This window comes from Notolepis coatsorum, assembly GCF_963971535.1.
Source record: "Notolepis coatsorum genome assembly, chromosome: 7".
NCBI lineage: Eukaryota > Metazoa > Chordata > Actinopteri > Aulopiformes > Paralepididae > Notolepis > Notolepis coatsorum.
In genome coordinates, this window is record NC_140171.1 from 103,253,299 (window position 1) to 103,279,688 (window position 26,390).

Here is a 26,390-nt window from a genome sequence, read left to right on the forward strand (position 1 = left end):
ATCTGCAGATCGGCCAAGAGGGAGGGGCGCGCCAAACAGGAAGTGCTCATCCATATGTCGTCCGGGCACTCGCGATCGGTAGCCGGACTCCATCTCAACACACTGGATGATCAATCGCTCGCCCTAACTCAATAAACAACGTTATTTGGACGTATATAGTATTATACAACCTGGAAATGGTTCATCAGGATCAACATCCCATAATCGAAAACTGTCTACTCCACGCTGATCGTCCAACGGCGCGAGGAACATACGGTAAGATCCAGCGTTATTTTCTAACGTATTCCATATAAACTGCTCTGATGACCATATGACCCACAATACGAATGGTATAACGTTGCCCACGGAATTATAAACGCCCCCTCGCTCATCCGGTCAATATCAGATGATACGTAGTAACTTCTAGAACCACGTCCAGTTGACATTTTTTATCTCGCGCCGATTGCTATCAAACTGTATTTCATCATCAATATAATGCATTTGGAGCTATAAATCAAGTTCTGGAGAAAGCTGCAGAAAACGATAAAAACATACTTATACTTTAGACCAGTGGTTCTCAAACTGTGGTACGCGTACCACTAGTGGTAATTGGTGGTACTGCTGGTGGTACTTGAGTTGAAAACATTTCCAAAAAAGCTAAACAAATTATTATTATTTTTTTTTTTTTGCAGTCAGGCCACTGAACTTAGAAGCAGGCCAGGCCAGTGTTTCTGGTTGCGGCAGTGCGATAGTTAGATAATCTAAGTGGGGAACAACCAGGAGATCACTGTGACAGAGAGTAATGCAGTCTAAACAGTCATAAATCTTTAATTCAACTTCAGCCCTGATCATAACCATTTATTTTTAGATTTCTTGTAATGTCAGATAAAAAATGAAATACTCCCACTTTTCTGAAAAGAGTTGGTGTTAAATCTGACATTACAAAAAATCCATCAAAATATGTGTTGCTGCCAATCATTGACACATGCCTAGCCTGTAATAATCCCCCCCAGAAAAATGTACTTTGCATTTGATATATTGTAAATATTTTACTTTTTGTGTTTTTTTTAACAATAATTTGTGATGCCATCACACAAACTGGCATTTAAAGGGTAAAAAATCAAAAATTCCTGCACCAGAATGCAGGAAATTAAGTTTTTGTAACAAAATAATTGTGTGTGTGTGTGTGTGTGTGTGAGTGTGAGAGAGAATGACGGACAATTGCTTGCTGTGAGAGAGAGAGAGAGAGAGAGAGAATATTAAGTACATTTGCTGAAATACAGTTGTTCTTAATTTTCTCACTTGCTATGTGAGAATATTAGTTATTATGTTCTCAATGCCCCTTGCATTGTATGAGTTGTGGAAGCGTTTGCTAGTTCTAGTGCTATCCCTTTGTACATTGTGGCTGTGTCTGACAAAAGTTAACAATAAATAATGGTATTAGGAATACATTTGCCTCCTGCGTGAACTGTGCATAGCTAATAGACTGTATTTTAACGCCGGTCATATGGTGGTACTTGGAGAGCCAGCTACGTTCTCAGGTGGTACTTGGTGTAAAAAGTTTGAGAACCACTGCTTTAGACCATATTTTAGTATGAATATGTGAATGAAAAAGTATATCGTTGCTACACCCTGAACAATGGATATAGGACATTGAATGGGCCATAATAATGGCAATTTATCAATAGAATTTAAAAAGTTATAGCCCTGCAAAGAAGGGGAACTTCTCCATAGACAAATAGAGCTGGCTAGGGATGGTAAATTATGAATTTAACCCATGGCGATCAAAGTGTTAATATAAATTAAGATAAGATATTATCTTGATCCCCTTGGGGAAATAGTAGAATTTGTCAAGTTTCAGCAGTGTTACCTCTATTTAAGTGCATCTATCTACAGGTAAGCTAGCGACCACTGTCCCTGTCGTCTATTCCGCTGAAACCTGACTAATCTTTCGCCGTAGACTAAAAACACACTTCTTCAATCAATATCCAAAAAATAAATAAAAAAATTAAATAAAACGTTTTACTGTCTTATACTATCATGCACTCTACCTACTATACTAATATCTTTACTACTATGCACAAAATGTTAAGCGCTGTTTGATGAACATTGTTACTCAGCTTTAAGAGTTGTACCCTTCCTGTTGACCTGTTGTACAGAACTTCTAAGTCGCTTTGGATAAAAGCGTCAGCTAGATCAGGGGTTCCCAAACTTTTCAGGCCGCGAACCCCAAATAACGGTGTCAGAGAGCCGCGACCCCCACTATTATAGGAGGTAAAAAATGGAATTGGAATATAAATGGAAATGTATGGTTGAAACATGCAAACGTTCAAACGCACACACACTAATAAGCATTGGAGGCTTTTAACCAGGGCCGGACTGGGGAAATCATTCAGGCCAGGAAATATAGTGCAAAATATAGCCCCAGTCAGGCCACTTTTTAAGCAGGGGGTCCCCCACCAGGATTTTTTTTGTTATAAAGACTTAATTTCCTGCATTCTGGTGCAGGAATTTTTTTATTTGTAACCTTTAAATGCCAGTGTTTGTGATGGAATCACAAATTATTGTTAAAAAACAGGCTAGCGGGCGCCCCAGTGGCGAACCACATAACGCGATGAGTCGCGGCACGGCCGACCCGGGTTCGATTCCCGAACCCGTCGTTTTTTGTCGAATGTCTTCCCCCCACTCTGTCTCCCGTTTCACCTCTCTCTCTCTCTCTCTCTCTCTCTCTCTCTCTCTACTGGACTGCCCAGTAGAATAAAGCGATAAACGCTAAAAAAACAAATCTTAAAAAAAACTAAAAAAACAGGCTAGCATTTGCAACAACACTGATTTTGATGGATTTTCTTTTTTTTGTAATGTCAGATTGAAAAAAATACAATCTTTTATTCAACTTCAGCCCTGATCATAACACCACATATTCATTTTATAATTCTAACCCTTTAAATGCCAGTGTGTGTGATGGCATATATTTGCAATATATCAAATGCAAAGTAGATTTTTCTAGGGGGGATTATTACAGGCTAGCATGTGTCAATGATTAGCAACAACAGTTTTGTGTAAGGGTCCCGCCTCTACCAATCACATGCGGCTCCCTTTGTGTGTGTGTGAGAGCAAGAGAGAGAGAGAGAGAGAGAGAGATAGTTCTCCAACTTGTGTGAGTTGCAGTGATCTCCTGGTTGTTCCCCACCTAGGTTATCTAACTATTGCGCTGCTGCATCTAGAAACACTGGCCTGGCCTGCTTCTAAGGCTGAGGTTACACCTTTCGTATCATTTCGTATTGTTTTCTTATACGTATCGCCGCGTATCGCCGCGACGTCATGCGCCTCGAGTCACACTTTCGTTTTTTTCCCGTTTTTGTCAGCCGAGCACACTGATGTAGTACACTGCCAAAGCAGTAGGTGGCAGTAGGTGGCAAACATGAAGGCAATTTCAACCAATCAGAACGAATGTGCCAATACACTTCCTGGTGGAAGCTCCAGCAAAGAAAATGTCAATAAGGCAGGCGCCTATGCCGCGCCACCATCTTGCAATGCAAGATGCACTCAATGCAGCAATAATTTTTCAGCAAAGCCTAATAAAAGTGCAATAAACAAAACGGATACATTCACTGTGTGTTCTGCCTGTCATTTGTTGATGAAACAAAACTAACATCAACACAAGTGACCACCAAGAGCGGATAGTTTAGTCTAAAAAACGATCGGTAGCATTGTTAGCTGCATGCTAACGTCAATGGAGTATGCCATTATAACAATATAGCATTGTGGCTAGAAGCTAACGTTAGCTCACGCTACTTAGCCAGCACGAAATTGATGATATCGCGAGCTATCAGTAGTTAGATAACATTAGAGACAACGCTGTGTGTATTAAACAAAGGTGAATAGATGACTGGGCCATTTTGTTTAATGCTTGTTAAGTTGAAAGAGGAACTCTGAGCTAACAGGGTCTGAATCCTGATAGCTCACGTTAGCCAGCTGCTCATGCAATCGGTAATGCTAGCAGAATGAATGGATGTAAACTTTATTTAACATATTGCATATGGGTACAATACAATACGGCTCAATACAAACAATTGTTAAGGGAATGCAGACTGTTGTAGCTTGGACTGGGGTCCTTATAACAATAACTTGACAACACATGGTAGCTGAAGCTATTTGGGACACGGAGCTCTGTCCCAAACACACACACTGTTGTCACCGGAAGGGCACGCAGATGGTATCTACTGCGCATGGGCGTTTTCGCAACAACTGCTCCGTGCTGACTACACGCTGTTGTCGAAGCGTTTTTTTGCGTATCTCCAAACGCAAACACAATTTTGCGTTTTAGCCGTATCCACAAAAAAACGCCAAAAAACGCATTTCTGTGTAGATAGGACATCAAACGTCGTCAAAAACGTATAAAAAAACGCCAGGAATACACTAGTCTAACCATAGCCTAAGTTCAGTGGCCTGACTGCAAAAAAAAAGAAATGTGGAAAATATTTTTTTTGGATTTATTATTATTTTTATAATTTTTTTTCCCACTTTGGGAACCCCTGAGCTAGATGACTAAATGTAAATGTATTCCTCCCAGGTGTCAGGCTCCTCATTCACTTCCATTCATTTTGGAAACCTGGTCTAAATATCAAGTTGTTATTCTTGTCTCGTTTTCTTAGTTAACTTCCACATCTCTCCTTCTATCCTTCCTTCCCTCCCTCTCTCCATCCCTCCCTCTCTCCTTCCCTCTCCTTCCCTCCCTCTCTCCGTCCATCCCTCTCTCTCTCCGTCCCTCCCTCTCTCCATCCCTCTCTCCTCCCTTCCCTCTCTCCATCCCTCCCTCCCTCTCCATCCCTCCCTCCCTCACTCCATCTCTCCCTCCCACCCTCTTTCCATCCCTCCCTCTCTCTCTCCGTCCCTCCCTCTCTCCATCCCTCCCTCTCTCCATCCCTCCCTCTATCCCTCCCTCTCTCCTTCCCACCCTCTCTCCCTCCCCTCCCTCTCACCCTCTCTCCATCCCTCCCTATATCCCTCCCTCTCTCTCCTTCCCACCCTCTCTCCCTCCCTCTCTTCTTCCCTCCCTCTCTCCATCCCTCCCACCCTCTCTCCATCCCACCTTCTCTCTCCCTCCCTCTCTCTCTCTCCCTCTCTCTCTCCCTCTCTCTCCATTCCCCCCTCTCTCCATCCCTCCCTCTCTCCATTCCTCTCTCCCTCCCTCCCTCCCTCCCTCTCTCCATCCCACCCTCTCTCTCCCTCCCTCTCTCTCCATCCCTCCCTCTCTCCATCCCTCCCCCACCTCCACGTCTCCAGGCCCCCTGTGTCTCCTGCAGCGGGGTCCTGTCCTCCGGGAGAGATCAGGGGGACGATGGGACTGTGCTGAACGGCTGCCAGGATGAGCACAAGACCAGCAGTGGCAAAGTAAAGGAAACACACACACATACGGTACACCCCCCCCCCCCCCCCCACACACACACACACACCCTCCCAATAATAATATATTCGATTTGTAGGGGCACTTTATATTTGTGGAACATATCTCAAGGCACTACAGTGTAGAAGAACATAAAAACTAATAAGAGAGTAAAAAAAAGAACATAAAATAAGTAGGACTTAACTCATTCTGCGCCATCGCTTAATGCGCCAGAGGGCGCTAGTACGCCATCGCTTTAATCAATGGGGGGACTGGGAGATTTGCGAGTGCTTAAAATATATCTTATATTATATCTATGGGTCTAATACACCCGTCGACTGTCAGTGAGTTGCTTCCAGTCAACATCCATGAAACAGATTGTTTTTTCATCGGTACATTTCCGTTTTATACCGTTTTGAATATGAATATAGTTTGGGTGCTTCTGAGTAATTCCAGAAAAAGATGCGATAATAGCGGTTTAGTGGAATACACTAAAAACATTGTCATTTTTCGCCTGATTATCGAATCTTCCTGAAATCAATGCTAGATTATCATTATTATCCTTCCTCATGCAAGAATGAAAATAGCCCTGGACCGCAGGGCTCCCCCGCCACCTCCTGCACCCAACGGCACACAGCCACACACACACACAGAGACAGCTTCGATCAAGGTAGAAAGAAATATCAGATCAACGATCAAATTTATATATAGTGTTCTTACCTTGTATCTGATGTAATGCAAAAGAAATAATCCAATTATCTGATCGCCATTCCAAATACTGCTTGTGGAGGTCCGTGCCACATTACAGAGCGTTACACATGGACGGGCGGGCGGGGTTACTGTTCCATACCATCGTTGTTGAAGCCTACCTCGCCTGAGCACCTAAACCCCCACCCGCACGGCTCGGATCGTCCCAGAAAAGAAACTACACCATTTCCAATGGAGTGCAATACCAGCTGGAAGGCATAGGCGGCGGTATTTGCCCTTTTGCGAGCTCAGACCCATTCCCAATGACAACATCAGGCTGGATGGATGAAAATGAATGGATATAGCTAATAAAAGAAATAACGACCAAAACCCGACTATACTCGTGATTGGCGCTGCACGGTCGGCGAGTTAACCCGACTATACTCGTGACTGGTGTTGAATGAGTTCAAGGTCCCATGTTTTGCTATTCCTTTCACTATTTGGGCAATGTTACACAATTCCTGTGAGTCTATGGGACACATCTGTAAGTTTCTTTTTCAAAAAAATTCATTGTTTTGTATTTCTAATCAAGTACTCTAAAGCAGCATTTTTCCACTTCAAGATTTCAAGCTCTTTTGGGCTGGGCTCTGCCCATAAGCGCTTTGAGTGACAGTCACCCACACGGCGTGATACATGTATACGAGAGAGAGAACGAGCGAGCGAGAGAGAGAGAGAGGATACGTCTGTGTGCGTGTGCGCTGTGTGAGCGGCTCGACTGCGATTGTGTGTAAAATGCAGGTGGACCGTGGAGAGAGCGAGGCCGAGGGAGAGAGAGATAGGATACGTCGCTCCGTGTGCGCGTGTGCGCTGTGTGAGCGGGGACAGGGAGACTGCTTCTGCATTATTTCCACTCGCTCTGTTGTTGAGCGTATTGTTGATTGTGGGCGGTGACTACAACCAGTGCCTTATTCACGTCAGCAAAACAGTCAAATCAGAATGGCTTAGTTCAGTGAGGGAGGATCTCGTGAACTCGAGACTAGACTGATGAGTCAAAATGAGAATTAGAGACACAGACCCCACATTGCTAGAAAACAATGCTAAACACTGGAAAAGGCCATTTATAAGACATGGGACCTTTAAACTAGTAAAAGAGTAAAAAAGAACATGAAATGTGAAGGGCTAAAACTAGTAAAAGAGTAAAAGAACACAAAATAAGAAGAGCTAAAACTAGAAAAAATCAACGAAAAGGCTATTAAAAAGATGCCCCACACACACACATACCCCCCCCCCCCCCACACACACACACACATAATATTAACAGTGCATTCAGTCATATATTCCGAAATAAATATCCCATTAGCAGGGCTCTGCACTAATTACACCCATGCAGCTCAAAGTGCTGTCTTTCTGTCTGCCTGCCTGCCTGCCTGCCTGCCCGCTCCAGCCATAATCTCTACAGTTCTGAGCTGATTTGGATGAAACATCACACATAATTATGCTGACGGAAGGACTTGAATTAAAAATGTTCAAATTGGTCGACGACAAGTATTTTATTTGAATACTTTTAGTACATTTTGGCCCATAGTAATGCATCGCAGAATGTTGAGATCCTAGAGTGTGGGAGCAGCTTTTATCCTGAATTTGGCACGTTTTCTAAATCGCCACCATGACCTAAATTTTCACTCAATCTCTGACCTTTTTGCCCCAAAGCGATCACACACCTCAAGGCACTCACAAATATTGTTGTAACACTCTAGCGAGTTTGGTTCTCCCAAAATCAGCATAAGTTGGACATGTGCGCTACTAGCCCCTTCTCTCTGCCCTCTGGCTGAGACTTAACGAGCCAGCCAGGTCACAGGCAGTTCAGCAGCCCATATAAGGGCACAGACACTGCTCCGCTCACATACACACCCATTATCATAAAGGGACAGGCACATAAATGAGCCTCATAGACTTCCAATAGACTTGTCAATTAACTCAATAGACTTCTACTTTCATTGGTCTCTACGTCAGGGGTGGCCAACCCGCGGCTTACGAGCCGCATGTGGCTCTTTGCCCGTCAATGTGTGGCTCTTCCATCCATAATTTTTTATTTTTTTTATATTTTTATTTTATGTCACTCATTCCATAAGGACGTAGAATAAACATTTAAAAAAATGTAATGGTCCATTTGCATGTTCTTGGTATCTGAATCTAGGGACATCTATGGATCAGTGTCAGAAATAGTGTGTCTGTTACTACTAGGCTTGAGTAAATTGTAATGAACCAAAGGAGAATATCAATTCTATTTTAAAAAGAAAATAATAATAATTATCTTTGACTGAATAACACCGTGCTAAAATGTACCAGACCTGAAAAATCTAAGCAAATGAATAAAGGGAAGACGATTAAACGGAAGGTTTTGTAGATATAGTACTGAATTCTGCCATCTTTTTTATAATGTAAATTTCTCTACCATTTTTCATCGTATTGCAACACCGTTTTTTGCAAGACGTTCACAGAAAGGTAGAGAAACTAACTGCGTTCTGTTTTATGGCAATAACGTTCAGGTTTGTGGGAGATCATCCCAAAAAATAAGAGAAATAAAAAAGTAAATCCAGACGTCAGATGATTGACAGAGGCTGGAGTGAGCTGGGTAGTGTAGTTTTTCGAAATTCGAAAGCCCTGAGTCTCTTCCTTCAAAAGACTACACTCACTTTTGGCTGTGCCACTTCCTCCTGTCAATATGCGCCGGTTCCCGACTCAATGCCCTGAGATTTCTATAATCTTATATTTCACTAATAACAGTTAAAATCATTGGTAAACAAACGTAATGCTGAAAATATACACTTTTATTGTATATCTCGGGCTTAAGAGGTTAACCCTGTGAGAGTGCTGGTCCGGCCTTCGCCTTTTTCTTCATAATGTTTGGGATTTCAGCACCCAGTGTTAGATACTGAGAGCGCGGTCTAACTTGACTTTAACCCTGTGAGGCCCAAATAAAAAATACATTAGCAACTTCAGAGGCCAGAGGGTGGGACATATAAACACATTTACTATCAAATAGCATTGTGAGGCTGAACAACAGGACCAATTGACTATACATGTGCTTAACATTTTTTAAATCTTTTTTTTTTAAATGGCTAAAAGTGATTTTGTAATTTTGCAACCGTGGGTCTCATAGGGTACTTTTAACCATGTGAGGCCCAAATAAAAAATACATTAGCAACTTCAGAGGCCAGAGGGTGAGACCTATAAACACATGAATGGTGTCGTGACTGAAAAAAAAGGTTGAGAAACGCCGGTATATGGTGTGGCTCTTTGTGGTACCACAGTCATTTTTGTGGCTCTTAGGTCGCTTTCACATATAGTTTTGGTGGACTCTGTGCGGTTCTGTTGGTGAAGTTGCAACATTGTTGCATTCTTCATTTGGTTCGCCTGCGTTCACATAGAAATCTGTCAGGCAGCACCGAACTATCTGAACAATGTCACGCGGTCGAAAAGGGCGCTTGTCTATTGGACAGTGGAAATGTGTGTGTGGCTGCGAGCCTGTGTGTGTGCGCGCGCGCGTGTGTGTGTGTGTGTCTGTGTGTGGACTGCAGAGCCCTCCGCGGAGGCGAGTTTTGACATGGCATTGATCCATTGTTCTATTGAAGCACATTACCACCATCCTCTCGCTAAACAACTTGTAGACCACGGTGTTTTTATGAGTGCCCACAAGTAGCTGTTTTATTAATAATATAATAAGCCGCGTTTTTTCTTCCTTCTTCCCAAGATGCACAGAGAGAGAGAGAGAGAGAGAGAGAGAGAGAGAGAGAGAGAGAGAGAGAGAGAGAGAGAGAGAGAGAGAGAGAGAGAGAGAGAGAGAGAGAGAGAGAGAGAGAGAGAGAGAGAGAGAGAGAGAGAGAGAGAGAGAGAGAGAGAGAGAGAGAGAGAGAGAGAGAGAGAGAGAGAGAGAGAGAGAGAGAGAGAGAGAGAGAGAGAGAGAGAGAGAGAGAGAGAATAATAATCACTTCCTATATTTGGTTCGCGTTTGGTTCGATGAAGCCGAACCGAGACCGACGTTTTTCAGGCGGACCAGAGTTCGCCTGTTTGGTCCGCGAACCGAGTTCGACACGCATTCACACAAACCCGAAAAACCGGACTATCGAATTCTGGTCCGAAAGTCCGGACCAAACAGCCCCTGTGTGAAAGCGATCTTAGTCTCTGACTGGTTGGCCACCCCTGGTCTAGGTTAACCATGCCCCCCCCCCCCATGATTAAGCCACGCCCCATGTGCAAGCCACGGCCCTTGCATATATCACAAACTAGAGACTCACTGGTGGCGCCGTCGGACTCGGTGAGGAGATCCTATTTCATTTCCCTATGTTTGCCCCGCCTCCGTTCGTCTCGCAAATCACTTGTCTTACAGACACGGTTGCTGCAGTGATGTGAAATTTCCCATGACTAATAAACTCATGACAACACCGGTATTACCGGTGACACCAGACATTTTACAAAATGAATATCTGTAGAGCACTTACTTTCATCTTTAACGCTATGTGGCTACATTGATCCACTGTGTCTGTCCGTCTACGTCTGTTTTTTATTCATTTATAATGACTAGTATCCATTTGTTGGACAGACAGAGTTGACATTAGGTTCTAATTTTGAAATAAACAAACGGACAGTAATACCTTCCCTCAATTTTCTATCCGTTCATTTACGGATCAATGTAGCTGCAGCCTTATTTAGTGAATCAGGCAAATATACTGTTGCTGGTCTGGACTGGTCCTCTGAGCTCCTCTCCAGTCTAGCTGTTGCTAGTCTGGACTGGTCCTCTGAGCTCCTCTCCAGTCGAGCTGTTGCTGGTCTGGACTGGTCCTCTGAGCTCCTCTCCAGTCGATCTGTTGCTGGTCTGGACTGGTCCTCTGAGCTCCTCTCCAGTCGAGCTGTTGCTAGTCTGGACTGGTCCTCTGAGCTCCTCTCCAATCGATCTGTTGCTGGTCTGGACTGGTCCTCTGAGCTCATCTCCAGTCGATCTGTTGCTGGTCTGGCCTGTTCCTCTGAGCTCCTCTCCAGTCGAGCTGTTGCTGGTCTGGACTGGTCCTCTGAGCTCCTCTCCAATCGATCTTCTGTTGCTGGTCTGGACTGGTTCTCTGAGCTCCTCTCCAGTCGATCTGTTGCTGGTCTGGACTGGTCCTCAGCTCCTCTCCAGTCGATCTGTTGCTGGTCTGGACTGGTCCTCTGAGCTCCTCTCCAATCGAGCTACTGCAGGGTTTAATCTCTTTTATTTGATGAATGTTGGCACTAGGGGTGCACCGATATATCGGTCGGGTATCGGTATCGGCCGATAAGTGCCTTGTTGACTGCTATCGGCCTATCGGCCGATAAGCTCAAATGTGCCGATAGCAGTCGCCGATAAATACCCATCAATTTGTGTAGCGTCAAAAGGCAAAAAAGTTCACTCGCGACCTACCTGCACAACGCCCGCCGTCCCCCACACACACACACAAGCTACTGCATCAAAGTAACTACTTATGATTAACAAGGCATTCGTTTTGTGGCATTAACGTTATATAGTTAGTGTTACACGGACAATAACATCAGCATATTATTATTACCCATAGCAGCAAGGCATTACTCCGAGTCCGTTCATTAGCTACCGGGAGATGCAAGACTAACGTTACTGGTGAAAATGTGATTTGCGTTGGAATACTCCTTTGCCAACTTGCTGTACTTTGCTTGCAGGTCTGCAGCCATTATTGCTGCATTATGAATAGCCCCAACTTTAGCCAAGGTAACGTTATGGCTAAACCTTTAACAATAGTTAACGCTAGCTTTCGGTTAGCTGTTCAATGCTATTAATAACACAACTCCCCGTCAACACCCTCTCTCGGGAAGATGGCATTTAAGAAAGTATCTGCTGTTAAAATGACACAAACATTCGTTTTGTGGCATTAACGTTATATAGTTAGTGTTACACGTTCAATAACAAGCATATTATTTACCCGAAGATAGCAGTAAACAAGGCATTACTCCGTTAGTCCGTTCATAGCTCGGTTCCATTCCGTTGCTCATTCCGTACCCAACTACACATTCTGCAATCTGTTAATAAAGTTTTCAACCAGACAAATGTATAGAAAGGCTTTGTTTTATTATAACATTTGTTGCAGTAAAATCATTATGTCTCATTTGGTCATGCTGTGGAGCGCTGGTCGGCGGGCCGGGCAGCTAACGTATCTCGCAAACAGAACAATGGCGGCATGCCCGAAAGTAGAAAATGAATAAGCGCTTGCCGATTGGTGGTAAGGACAGCAGGAGGTGGGTGCTAGCGGTGTGGCGTAATTGGCCGAATCAACTGTCAATCAAAATGGTTCCATTGCATTGGTTGAAAGCTCTGGTTGAGAGAATAGTATCCCGCTGCAGGCCTCCAGAATGGTTCCATTGCATTGGTTGAAAGCTCTGGTTGAGAAAATAGTATCCCTCTGCAGGCCTCCAGACGATACTGGGAGAGAGATAGTGATACCATAAACATATTTCTTGATGTTTCCTTTTTTTAAGTAAATGTACAAATATACAGTAGTTTCATTAAAAAAGAAAATTTAAAAATTTTTTAATTTAAAAAAAAAAAAATTACAAATACTTATATACAAATATCGGTATCGGTATCGGCCGATAGTGTTAGTTGAACAATCGGTATCGGTATCGGCGGCCAATTTTCATATCGGTGCATCCCTAGTTGGCACTGATATGTGAAAATGAATGGGTTTTATAATTTTTTTATCAAATTTGTATTTTCAATTAACACTTTGATCGCCATGGGTTAAATTCATAATTTACCATCCCTCGCCAGCTCTATTTGTCTATGGAGAAGTTCCCCTTCTTTGCAGGGCTATAACTTTTTAAATTATATTGCTACATTGCCATTATTATGGCCCATTCAATGTCCTATATGTATTGTTCAGGGTGTAGCAACGTTAAACTTTTTCATTCACATATTCATACTAAAATATGGTCTAAAGTATAAGTGTGTGTTTATCGTTTTCTGCAGCTTTCTTCAGAACGTGATTTATAGCCCTAAATGCATTATATTGATGATGAAATACAGTTCGGTAGCGATCGGCGCAAGATGAAAAATGTCAACTGGACGTACTTCTAGAATGATCTACGTATGATCTGATGATGACCGGATGGGCGGGGGACAGTGGTGCAGTGCTGGGCAACCGCGGTCAAACGGCGTTTGGGCTTCGAAGTGCGCGCATCCTATTATTATGCAAAGTCTAGGTGATAAGTGCCTAGACTTTGCATAATAATAGGATACCGTTTGGCCTCCGCCCATATTACGACTGCACCCCTGGCGGGGGATCGTTTATAATTCCGTGGGCAACGTTAGATGATTCATCCAGAGTGGGTCATATGTTCATCATAGCAGTTTATATTGAACACGTTAGAATATACCGCTGAATCTTACCGTATGTTCCTCGCGCCGTTGGACGATCAGCGTGGAGTAGACCGTTTTCGATTATGGGATGTAGAAATGCCCGATCCATTTCCAGGTTGTATAATAGTATATACGTCCAAATAACGTTGTTTATTGAGTTAGGGCGAGCAATCTATTATCCAGTGTTTCAAGATGGAGCTATGGGAGCTATAGAGAGTGGCCGGACCACATTTGCATGAGTACTACTGGTTCAAAGGTTAATATCCGTTTGGCGATCTGCCGATCGGCCACCAGATGGCGCTCTTGAACCGCTAGAGAGTTGAGAGGAGATCACACTTGTGTCTCAGGGCCCCGGAAAGGAAATATGATTTCGATGACAGATTTTTGAAATATTGACATCAAAGACGAGTTAAGGCGTCCTCGGCGGAATGAGCATGGCGGGGAATGACGAGTTCCGGCGGTTAACGTGTTAAACAACACAACATAACACATTGATAACAATAATACACAGGACATCACAGGACAGTACTTCAACAATAATAATCATAATAATGACAAGACCATTAGAAATAATAAATACAGAATATCAAAACTTAACTAATAAATACTAAATATCAAATACAGAGTAAAAAATTTAAAAAAAAACACAACCAACACAAAAGACATTAGACATTAGACACTTTTTATATGTGGATTTGATTAAAAGTGTATACAAATCTGAGACAAACCCTCTTGTGGTTGTCCTGTCACCGATAAGCCAGACAAAAGGGTGTGGGTGCAACGCCTGAGCCCACGGCACACTGTGAGCCCTGAGCGTCGACCTTAGTTGTAGGTAGAGGAAGAATGATTTGCCAGGTATATCATAAAACTCTTTTAGGTCCTGAAACGATCGAAGACCATTTTTATCATATATATCTTCCAGAGTATGAACTCCCCTCCTCTCCCATTGAGGAATATTAACAGGTTTGTGCCCAACAAGTAGTTGCTGGTTATGAAAAATTGGAGAGTCGAGGTGCCACGGGCATTTAACCGCACAAGCAGGGGCGTAGCTGTAGATTCTGGGCCCCATGAAAGAATGTATTTGTAGGCCCCCAATTAATGCGAACGCGCGTTAGAGCGCAAGCCGATATTTTTTTGGCCATTTATTTATTGATAAAAACGCATAATATGGTTTTTACCTATACATTCGGATCAGCAGTTCAGCACCTGCACTGTTGGTGGGTGAGCCTAGTAAAGGATGTCGCATTGCGTTCATCTTCAATGAATGGACCAATGCAATAGTCTACCAAAGAACCTTGAGTCGCACTAGGCTGGGAACAACCCTGGGTCAAGTGATAGTAAACTGGACTGGACGAACAACATCGAGGCCCTACAGGAAGGGACAGAGCAGACTGTTCTTCCTGGGAGGGCTCAGGTCTTTTAATGTCTGCAGCAAACTGCTGCAGATGTTCTACCAGTCTGTGGTTGCTGGTGCCCTCTTCTTCGCTGTGGTATGCTGGGGGGGGGGCAACACCAACACAGACAAAATAAACAAACTGGTCAAAAAAGGAAGCTCTGTGGTGGGAGCGGACCTGGACAGTCTGGAGGTGGTGGGGGAGGACGAGGAGGAAGCTGTATGCTATCCTTGAGAACCCCTGCCACCCCCTCCATGATGAGCTGACCGCAATGCGGTCCACGTTTAGCCACAGACTTATCCCCCCCGACATACCACAAAGCGCTTCGGGCAGTCCTTTGTGCCGGTGGCAATCAGGCTCCACAACCAGGCAGGGCCAGGACGGGCCAACTGCCGTGGACTGGAGGAGCTGGGTTGTGGACTGTAACCAATTAATTTTATTATTTAACATGATTGGACTTGTTTGTTTTTCTTTTCACCACTTTTAGCTCTATTTTAGCCCTATTTTAGCTCTTTTTATCCCTATGTATTTGTCCATCTTGTTTTTAACACATACTAATAAGTGTATGTTATGTATTAACTGTTTCCACGAACTGTTTTAAAATTTCTGTTATGCTGTAATGGACATCTGAATCTCCCCTTGGGGATAAATAAAGGTTTTCAATTCAATTCAATAGCAGATCTTCTACCTCAGACACCACTACAGGTGGCTCAGTATCTGTGGAATCCTGTGTCTGAGCCCCACGTTGTCCCTGACATTGACTGTCCATAGCTGCTTCCTCCTCATCTGTGCTGCTTTCATGGTCCTCAATTTCTTCTTGTACTGGTACTTATCTGCCTCTTCACCTCTGCTCTCCTCGTTGGCTGCCTTGCTCGAGTATCCATAGTGTACATGATTTATAAAATGTCCTATAATAGTAATAACACAGTACAGCTCGAGCTATCTCTTAATTGTTATAATAATAATTTGTATAGATATTTTCCAATTGCTCAAATCTAGCTATAGCTACTGTAACAACCTCAATTTAATGTGCCAGTGGTCAATGGTATTGCAATTACTGGAAGAACTAGAGTAACTAAATGTGAATATTACCTAAAGTTGTATTCAATGCATGCATGGTAAGCATATTTTAAAATCTGTTTGTTAACCCCAAGCCCTGCTGCTTACCTCCCTCTCCTTCAACTGGGAGCTGGCCTGAGGGAAGGGGACAAGGGGTACTGATCCTGAAGCCGCATCTGTGCATTAGAGCAGTGCAATGTTACCATGTAACAATATACAGGTTAGGTTAGCTAGCCATAGCAAAAGGGCATAGCTGCTGGATACAAATGCACTGGGCTCATCTACACTCATCTAATTTTTTTATAGCAACAGGTAGCTGTTGAATTGAAAATGGGGGACCCTGATGTAAACAAGATGAAAGTCTTTCTCTGGTCTGCATCCCCTTAACAATTGTGTGTATTGAGCTGTACTGTATTGTACCCATTCTGCAATCTGTTAATAAAGTTTTCAATCAATCAATCATCTAACATCAGCCACAAAATGTTGGCCAAGCTGTTATGGGCTTCAAAACAAGTTCTGTGAATAAATACCTTTCTTGTGAAAATACTTGGTGACTCTTGCAATGCTGATGTTTTTTCTTTCGTTTTCTGAGCTCCTAAAACATGAGCTGTAGACATTTTCCTGTCACTCTGACACTGTTCAAGCTGTGCGCTGTGCTCTCTGCAGATATCCCCTACTCCTGTGCGCTGCTGTGTATGTGGACTGAACCATGCAATGAAAGAAGGGAGGGGTGCTCATATTGTCAAACAAAGTAACAAGCACCTGTTTGTTTCTTTTGTGACGTTTTTCTTTAATACAGGCAATTATACTTTTGACTCAACTACATTAACTTACTTTAGGATAATAATAAAACCATATTAATAAAAAGATAATAATAGTGTTCTCTGGGCCCCCCCCCAGTGCTGGGCCCTTGGAATCATCCTAATCTACCCCCCCCCAGCTACGCCCCTGCGCACAAGACCTCTCTACATTACGCCACGTTTGAATCACGTGGGATATGATCGGTCCATATCGTAATTGGCATTTTGATATAGGGGTATTGGAGTATATTGCATCCTGTAATCTTTGTGGTGAGACCGCTGCTGCTTCTAAGGAACGCCAAGACACAGCAATTTCAGGGTCAAACCAGTTTATCAGGGGCCTCAGCGAGAAAGACCAGAAGTATAACTTAAAATCGGGGATTGCCAAGCCCCCATCCTGTTTCCTACATTGAGTGGTAGTTATTTTGATTCTCTGGCGTTTGTTATCCCAAATGAATTTAGATATCATAGTTTGAGTCTTGCGCCAGTGGTCTATTGGATGAGGTAGGGGGAGCAGTGAGCTAACAAAATGTATCCTAGGTAGTATGTTCATTTTAATTATGGATGCTCGGGCCTGTAATGAGTTAGGAAGGCTCAACCATCTATCCAGATCCTGGTGTATTTTATTATATGTACCTGTGAAGTTATATTTAGTTGTCTGATTTAGTGTGGGAAAGATCTCTAAGTACTTAAAATGATCAACTAAGGGGATGTCAGCCGGTAGTTGCACCGCTAATGACCAACTCATTAAGAGGTAGACAAGCTGATTTGGGCCAGTTAATTTTGAAGCCTGATCATTTACCGAAGTCATCAATTATATTAAGTAGCTTTGAGGCTGATTGGAAGGGATCCTCCATAAACATTTGTAAGTCATCCGCATAAAGAGCAATTTTGTGTGGTGTCTCATTGATTATTATAGGGTCGATTTCTTCTGATTGTCTAATGAATTGGGCTAATGGTTCGAAGGAGAGCGTGAATAGTCCGGGGCTCAGAGGACAACCCTGCCTAGAGGATCTAGAGACCTGGAAGAGTGTGGAGCATATTTTGCCTGTCATTATCATTGCTGATGGTGAGGCATAGACAGTGGTGCAGTGGTGATTTCATAAGGGGTTGCACTGTGTTTTAATGACGTCACGTGCATGCGCATAAATGTTCCCTCGCGAATAAAGACGATGCCTAATTGCCTCTAGGAATGGAATGTAACACATTTGAGCGTATGAGCTTGAGCGTGCGCGTCCTTCTGCTCAAAAAGCAGATGGAACAGCGTGCAACCCCGTCCCATGACCACTGCACCACTGGGCATAGAGCACTTTAATCATGTGTATAAATTCCTTTCCAAGTCCCATAGCCTCCAGTACCGTCCAAAGATATGACCATTCTTGTCTATTGAATGCCTTCATGGCATCCAAAGACAGAACCGTGGCCGGAGTTATATTGTCCTTACCTAAATGGGTTTTATTGAAAGCATACTCTGGTGGGAGCGGTGGGCAAGCAGTGCAAACATGTCAGAGTAACACCGGTAACACAGACTCCCACAGTAAGCCTAGCGCAGGCCCCCTCTAGATGGTAAATGGTAAATGGCTGCATTTATATAGCAGCTTTTATCGAAAGCGCTTTACAATTTATTCCTCACAATTTACCCATTCACTCACAGATTCACACACCGATGGCAGAGGCAACCATGCAAGGTGCCAAACCTGCTCATCGGGAGCAATTAGGGGTTAAGTGTCTTGCTCAAGGACGCTGCCCGGGAGGAGCTGGAATCGAACCGGGAACCTCCGGATTACCAGACGACTGCCACTATTGTCACTAGAGTGCTCCTCAAATTTTTTCACTAGTCCCTCTGATGCGACCAAGTTTCTCAGTTGGTGGCGCCAGTACAAGATTTGGTTCTACATATATATATATCTCCGGGGGCGGCTGAGACGGGAGTAAAAAGTGCTCTCTCTCTCCATCATCCACACCCTTCAGTGACTCTGCATCTCTCATTCTCTCATGCCTCGTCATTCTTTTCTCTTCTCTCTCCTCTCCCCTTATTCTGTGTTAATTTCGTCAGCTATTTTTTTTTTAGTCTTAGTCATGTCTCAAATGCTCTTTTTCGTTTTCATCATATTTAGTCACCTTTTATCTATTTTTCGTTTAGTAAAGTTTTAGTCAACTACAGGTCTGAGCATTTTTGTTTTAGTCTGTTTTGTTTAGTTTCGATTTAGTCTTTTTTGTTTAGTCTCGCCACTCGGTTACAGCCTCATAAGTTGGCGTGAGCTTTTTCTAAACAAAAAAAGCTAATGTTGTAGTCAGTGTTGCGTTCCTCATTATCAACACTGGTTGCACGCACGCTAATGACGCCACATGCACGCGCGCTCCCGTGCATGCGCATGCGCATAAAGGTTTCCTCGCATAAGGACAGACTAAAGACAGTGCCTAATTGCCTCTACGAATGGAATGTAACACCTGACGACCGGCACTATTAGTATGCAAAGTAGCCAGGTGGGTACTGCGAGTTGGCGCATCAGTCGAGTGCAGCGCATTCCTATGTGCACGCGCTTCTGCTCACAACTTTGGTTGCACGGCGTGCAACTCCGTCCCATGAGCAACGCATCACTGGTTGTAGTGCTAGCTGGTTAGACTTATGTAAGCTATTTAATGTGTTCTATTGTGGTGGATCAACATAATGTAGTGATCCGTCATGCAGTAATGTAGGGAAGAAAGAGGAGAGTTTCCTTTTCTGTATGGTGCTTTATTTCCAGCTCAATATGGGGTTTTACAGGTTGATACTTTCCTTTTCATACACAACACAGTTACCTGCAGGGATGCGTTGCTCATGGGACGGAGTTGCACGCCGTGCAACCGGCTCTGTGAGCATAAGCACGCGCACGCACACAGGAATGCGCTGCACTCGACTGATGCGCCAACTCGCTAAGTACCCACCTGGCTACTTTGCATAACAATAGCGCCGGTCGTCAGGTGTGTTCAAATACGTTCTCAGATACATTCACACAAAACTTGTGAATGAAATGTGTTACATTCCATTCGTAGAGGCATTTAGGCACTGTCTTTAGTCTGTGCGTATGCGAGGGAACATTTATGCGCATGCGCGGGAGCGCACATGCACGTGGCGTCATTAAAACACTGTGCAACCAGCTTTGATATCACCAACGCATGCCTGGGTTACCTGCTAATACGCCAACTTCACAACAACAATGTACCATCCGGTCTGTCCTCTCATATCTCCCGGGGGGAAACAACACCCCCAGCATAACAGTGGTGCCCCTAAGACCATACAACTAGAGCGACACACAAAACCCCAGAACATTACAATAATTCACCCATGGAATGATGTGTTGGGGATAAGGGTTCTACAATTATGTTTGTTACTTTCCTGTCGGCAAACAAGTTCCTGTTAGCTAGCAAGTAAACAGTGTTAACGTTGAAGTTGATGTTGAATAAATGTTTAGCAAGATTTTATTTTGCAAACTACATTTTGTGTCGTCGTTTTTAGTCAACTGAATTAGTGAATTAGTTCAGTAGGCTAGGCAATAGTCCTCACAGATGTCTTGGCTCTGATACGTGCATTCTGTTTCCCTGACTTCTATTTAGACTATGTTACCAGAAGCCTACTCCATTCATGGATCCTGTGTTATTATGTAGATAGACATGCCTAACTATAATAAAAAGATGAGCAATACCAGTGCAATATATCAAAATATACTCTTACAAAAAATTAGATTAGATGACTGCATCTTGGTTTTAATTACGGTAACCATTTGACCCCCCCCCCCCCCAACTCTTTCTTCCTGAGGAGGCTCAGGTCTCAGGTCCTTCAATGGGCGCAATAGACCTGTTTTACCAGTCTGTAGTAGCCAGTGTCCTCTTTTTTGCCATTGTATGCAGGTGGGGGGCTACATCAACTCAAGGGACACCAAAAATCGAACAAGCTGGTTAGGAAGGCTAGCTCTGTGGGGATCAATAGAGGAATATCTTATTTTATTTGATCCTAACTCGCAATAATTTGACCAAGTAAAATACGAGCTTGCATATGCCACGATTTTGGTTGTAGTCTAGAGAATTAACCATCTATTATTGTCCCCCTTTGTACCCCCCCATAACCCCCTCCCACGTAACTCACCCATCTCTGCCTCCTCTCTTCCAGTTTCCTCTGGGCCACCCCCCCAGGGCAGCCAACGGCCTGCTCAGCCCTCCAGTGGAGGACCCGGTGCGGGCCAGCCAGAGCTCCCTGTGCGACATGCTCCAGGAGAAAGAGAGGAACACCGCCATGGGTGCAGGGACCGGCACCGGCCTGGGCATGGCAGGGGGCACCGGGGCGGCGGGCACGGGGACCGGCACCAGCCTGGGCACGGGAGCGGCGGGAGCAGCCATGGATCACTCCACCCTCATCCCCCTGCGGGCCAAGAGCTTCCGGGAGAAGAGCGACGTCCACTTTGTGGACGTCATCAAGGAGGACAGGTCAGGACGCTGGAGGATAACACTTTGATTTGTCTCTAGCCACATTTCCATCAAAGTGTTTTCAAGCCAATTATGAAGTATCAATTATTTATATATATTTTTTTTTAAATAGGGACAATACATATGAACATTTTCTTTTAAATATGCCAGATATAGCTAGTTTCCATCTGTAGTCCCTTTTGCAGGTTGATGTTAACAGAGCAGACAATTACAGATGTACATAAACTTCACAACCATAAAAAACAGACAATAAGATGAAACAGACAATGACAATATGAACGATGTGGTGAGACAAACCGGGGAAATAGGGAGACTATAAGTTTAAAGTGCTTTAGGTACCAAGTGTTTGCCAGAGCCAGAGTGCTAATGTGCTCATTTTATTTATTTATACAATACACTTGTATTGTAAAGTGCAGGAATAGATTGCACGTTAATTGTAGATTGCACATTGCCCTTTTGCTATGCACTTAAAACATAACAAAAAAATAGTAGGGAGTAGTAAGGATGGAAGAAGCATCTGAGCTTCCACATTAACGTATGGTTTTGCCTTTACGTAATACCGAACGTGAGATAATCCAACAATCTAACAGATAACGCTAGCTGACCAGGTGAACGGAAAGCATTCATTCTGAAAGTTACATCACTGACGCTTGAAATTAGGGCTGCAACGATTAGTCGACATAATCGACGATGTCGATTATAAAAAATCGTCGACGAGAAATTGTTGCGTCGATTAGTCATTAAAAAAAAAACTTTATTTAATTTTTTTTTTTTTTTTGCACTACCTATCTTTGTGAGAGTGGCTTCTCAGGGTTCCAGACAACATCATAACATCATGATCCCATAGCAAATTTTGGACATTGAAAACATTGTTCCCCTGCAGGGAGATGATGATCAGACTAGACACACAATACATTACACACGCACTCCTCTCACTCCCACACAGCGATCAGAGTAAGACACACACATACACACTCCTCTCACTCACACACAGCGATCAGAGTAAGACACACACACATACACACTCCTCTCACTCACACACAGCGATCAGAGTAAGACACACACACATTCACACTCCTCTCTCTCACACACAGCAATCAGAGTAAGACACACACACATTCACACTCCTCTCACTCACACACAGCGATCAGAGTAAGACACACACACATACACAAATTACACAGTACACACCTCTCACTCACACAGCGATCAGAGTAAGACACACACACAAATTACACAGTACACACACTCCTCTCACTCACACAGCGATCAGAGTAAGACACACACACATACACACATACACACACGGACTCCTCTCACACACAGCAAACAAAAGACCTAGAAGTCTGTCTGATCTGACTCATCCCCCTCTCCCCTTACAGCTGTTCCACGTCACCCTCCTGGTCCTGGACCAAGTTACAGCCCCATCAGCCGCGGTGCTGGGGGCAGATGCTGCTAGTTATTTCTTTTTTATTATTATCTTTTTAGTTATTTAAAGTACACTTCCACTTTAATTTGTATTATTTAATTTATTTATCTTGTTATGAGTGATTGCTGTATTGTTCTTCAAATACATTTTCATTTAAAGTGGCTTAAGATCCAAATTCAAATGTTTCATGAGTCATTATTTTAATTTGCTATGGGATCATCATGTTATGATGTTGTTGTTTGGTCCTGACAAGAGTCTCAAAGTCTGGGGTGATGGTAGACAAGCAACTCTGAGGTCATGCTCAATGTCCAATCTGTTCCTCTGCTCTGTCTTCAGCTGGACCAGAGCTGAGAAGCCACTTTCACAAAGATAGGTAGTTAAAAAAAATAATTGTTTTTTTTGTTTACATTGGTTTTCGATTAGTCGACTAATCGAAAAAATAATCGACAGATTAGTCGACTACCAAATTAGTCATTAGTTGCAGCCCTACTTGAAATGTGTGAACTTAGTGAAACAACATGGCAAACGTATAAAACGTTGCTACCATGTAACATCTCTTTTTTTTTATCCACTTTTTCTCCTCCTGTTTTTCTGTGTTTTTCTCCCCATCCCAATTTAGTCGTCATGCAAATTCCCCCCTCCGCTTCCTGGTCGTTGCTCGCATGTGTCCCCCCACTGGGCGTCTAGGGAGGGTTGATAGATACTATCACCTGTCCCCTCCGATACATGCAGAGTCAGCCAGCCACTTCTTTTCACCTGCCAGCGCGGACTCTCATTGGCGAGGTGTAACGTGTGGGAGGCTCACACTACCCTCACCATCTCCCTTCCTCGCTGTGCAGGCGCCCTGACCGACCTGTAGGAGTCGCTGTTTACAACAACCAGATTACCACCCATCAACTCCCCTCCCAGTATGACGGCTGGCCAAGCCGGAGGCAACGCTGACAGCCGGATTTGATACCAGTGTCTCTCACGTTGGTGACGAGCGCTTAGTCCGCGGCGCCACCCAGCCGTCCCACCATGTAACATCTCTCAAGTCTCTTTCTTCATCTTTCTTTTCTGTTCTCTCAGCTGTTAACAGACTCTTATGCTACCTGGCTAGCTAGATACCTGTACCCAGCGTGCCGTTCAGCGGTGTAACAGTTAATAGGGTCCCTTCTCAATACACTGCACAGTGTAGTTGTCGGTAAAAACAAGGGGAAATATATATATATTTTTTTAGATTTATCTTTTTTTATTGGAAGAATTAGTACATATTTATACATATCAGTTATCAAAATTATACAACTTCCATTTCCTTCCTCATTCCTATCCCCTAATCCCACCCATCCCACCCAGTGAGGGCGACGACAAACATACATGAAAAAGAAAAAAAAGAAAAAAAGAGATATAAATAAAAAATAGACATTTAAATAATTAAACAAAAATACAGATGTGGCAGACAAAGCTACGCAAAAGAAAAATGAAGTCAAATTAAAATAAAACAAAGATAAAACAGAGATATTTTTATATATACATACCGTAATAATAATATATAATATAAGTGTTACTCTCCATTTTAGTAGCGTCATTTCCAGATGGTAAAACAAATAAAATGGAGAGTAAATTTAACACCCTTAGCAGACCACCACAATGCCATCTCCCTAGCCATGCGTGGGCTAGCAGTGTCATGAAGGTAGATAGGGGGTGGAGGGGGGTCATGGGGTCCCAAGATTGGATGGAGTCATATGGGTTTTGAAATGGGATAGGAAGGGCTGCCATGTTTTGTGGAAGATATCCGTGTGGCCTTGTGTAGTAAATCTGATTTTCTCTATATGTATAAGAGACATGACATCCCGACTTCCGGTTTAGCTGCAATATGTAGCGCACGCAATTGGTTATAGCTCCGCTCCCGTTATCGTTAATTTCGTTTAAAAACCTTATTTGGACAGTACCAAAAGAGACTAGACCACATCGTATGTATTGATAAGACCTTCTACTAACTATATCAAAAGACAACATGGTTAGGGATAAGGAAAAGACGGGAAAGAAACAAGAAACGGCAAAGCTAACGGCGCAGATTGAAACTCGGTCAAAGACAATGACAGGCGACGCTGTGGCAGATCCGTTGGTGAGCCCCGGCGCGGGGAATATAGAGGGACCAAAGACAATTGTCCCCGAGAGGGAGACAACAGATGACAACATAACAGGAACATCAGAAAAAAATACCGTGAAGGAAAAAGCAGGCGATTTTGAGAAGATAATAGCAAAATCATCCATCGGATCCCTCACTGCTCCAACAACATCAACTGACACAAGCAGTTCAGTTGCACAGCCCGACTTCAACTCTCTGACTATCCTGATCAAAGAACAGATGGTCGCTTTCAAAGCACACGTAGAAGAACAGATGGTCGCTTTCAAAGCACACGTAGAAGAACACTTGGTCGCACACGCTAAACACATCGATACTAAATTCGAAGAGGTTATGAGAGCGGTCGTTTTGCAGTCCGTGCGAATCACGACAGTGGAGATTTCGGTGACAGAAAACACAAAAGCAGTCAAAGCGAACGAAGGTGGCTTGACAGAGATGGGAGAAGAGATGGAAAGAGCTAAAGAGGAATATCGGAGGGAAATAAAATTGCTTAAAAACGAAGTGATGGAGAGGCAACTAGAAACCCATCGTTACCACAGGCGGAATAACATCCGCATTGTGGGGCTTGATGAAGCAGTGAACTGCGAAGACATCAACTTTCCAAAAGAGTTATCAACGATTTTGGAAAACTCCGATCCAAACAAAGTGCCAGAAGTGGAACAAGTTTACAGAATTGGTCCCCAGGGGCAAAGTATCAACGGGCCGAGAGTCATCATTGTCACTCTGCGGAAAACTACAACAAGGGATGACATCATCAAATATGCTCGCAACCAACGTGGGAAGCTGAAGTATGGTGATAAACCAATATTTATCTACGAAGATTTGAGCAGAGAGGCCATCATCCGACGTCAACCATACAAAGATGTGATGCAAAAGCTGTACAAAGCCGGCTACAAGCCAAGGCTAGCATATCCGGCGCTGTTATCATTCTTGGGCAATAACGGCCGCAGGTCAGGTCCATTTACACCCTTTGAAGCTGAGGATTTCCTGAATCAAAATGCAGCAAATAACCCAAAGCATGACGAAAATGCCGGAATCAGTTAAGCCTCTCTCTAAATATATACCAGTGTTGGAATGACTTTATTGTGTTCATCAATGAGGTCATTCCACCAGTGTTGGAATGACATTGTTGTGCTCATCAAAGTAGCAAACGATATGCAAGTCGTCTATAACAAAGTGTACTGTGTATAATACGATTCATAATACATTATAATTTCAGTCTCTGGTCTCTGAGGGGACAAATAAATATCAATGCAAAAAGATCTATCTGGAATATTCTGGGTTTATCGCTCAAATGCCCTGGGTCTCTTAGATCATTCTGGAATGTAAAATAGTCTAGGCACTAGTATATTCTACAACCTTCTAGAATATAAGGCACCATGACAACGAAGCATACAACTATAACAATAACATTCGGTGTGCATACACATAGCAGATAATAAATTAAATGAAGTGCAATCAGTCCTTAATAATACTTTAAAATTAACCACACATAAACGTATGAGCACAGCAAGGTTATTCTAACAATTTAAGTAATCACTCCATTAAAGGCACATTGAAGCGCTAAAAGGCGCTGCTTTTCTATCTTATCTAATCAGTTAAATCGGTTCTAGTGGCTTCTCCACGTTGATAATTATTTATCTCTTATTCCTTATCTATATC

General features: G+C 43.3%; 1 protein-coding gene across 1 annotated transcript in view; it reads left to right on the forward strand.

Annotated features, from left to right (window-relative positions):
• LOC311231933 (adenylate cyclase 9) overlaps nucleotides 1-26,390 on the forward strand; it is a 115,520-nt gene that overhangs the window by 60,110 nt on the left and 29,020 nt on the right. The window contains exons 3-4 of the mRNA XM_084318569.1: nucleotides 5,266-5,373; nucleotides 20,858-21,171. Coding sequence (XP_084174695.1) covers nucleotides 5,266-5,373; nucleotides 20,858-21,171 — 422 coding nt within the window. The remainder of the gene's footprint in view (nucleotides 1-5,265; nucleotides 5,374-20,857; nucleotides 21,172-26,390) is intronic.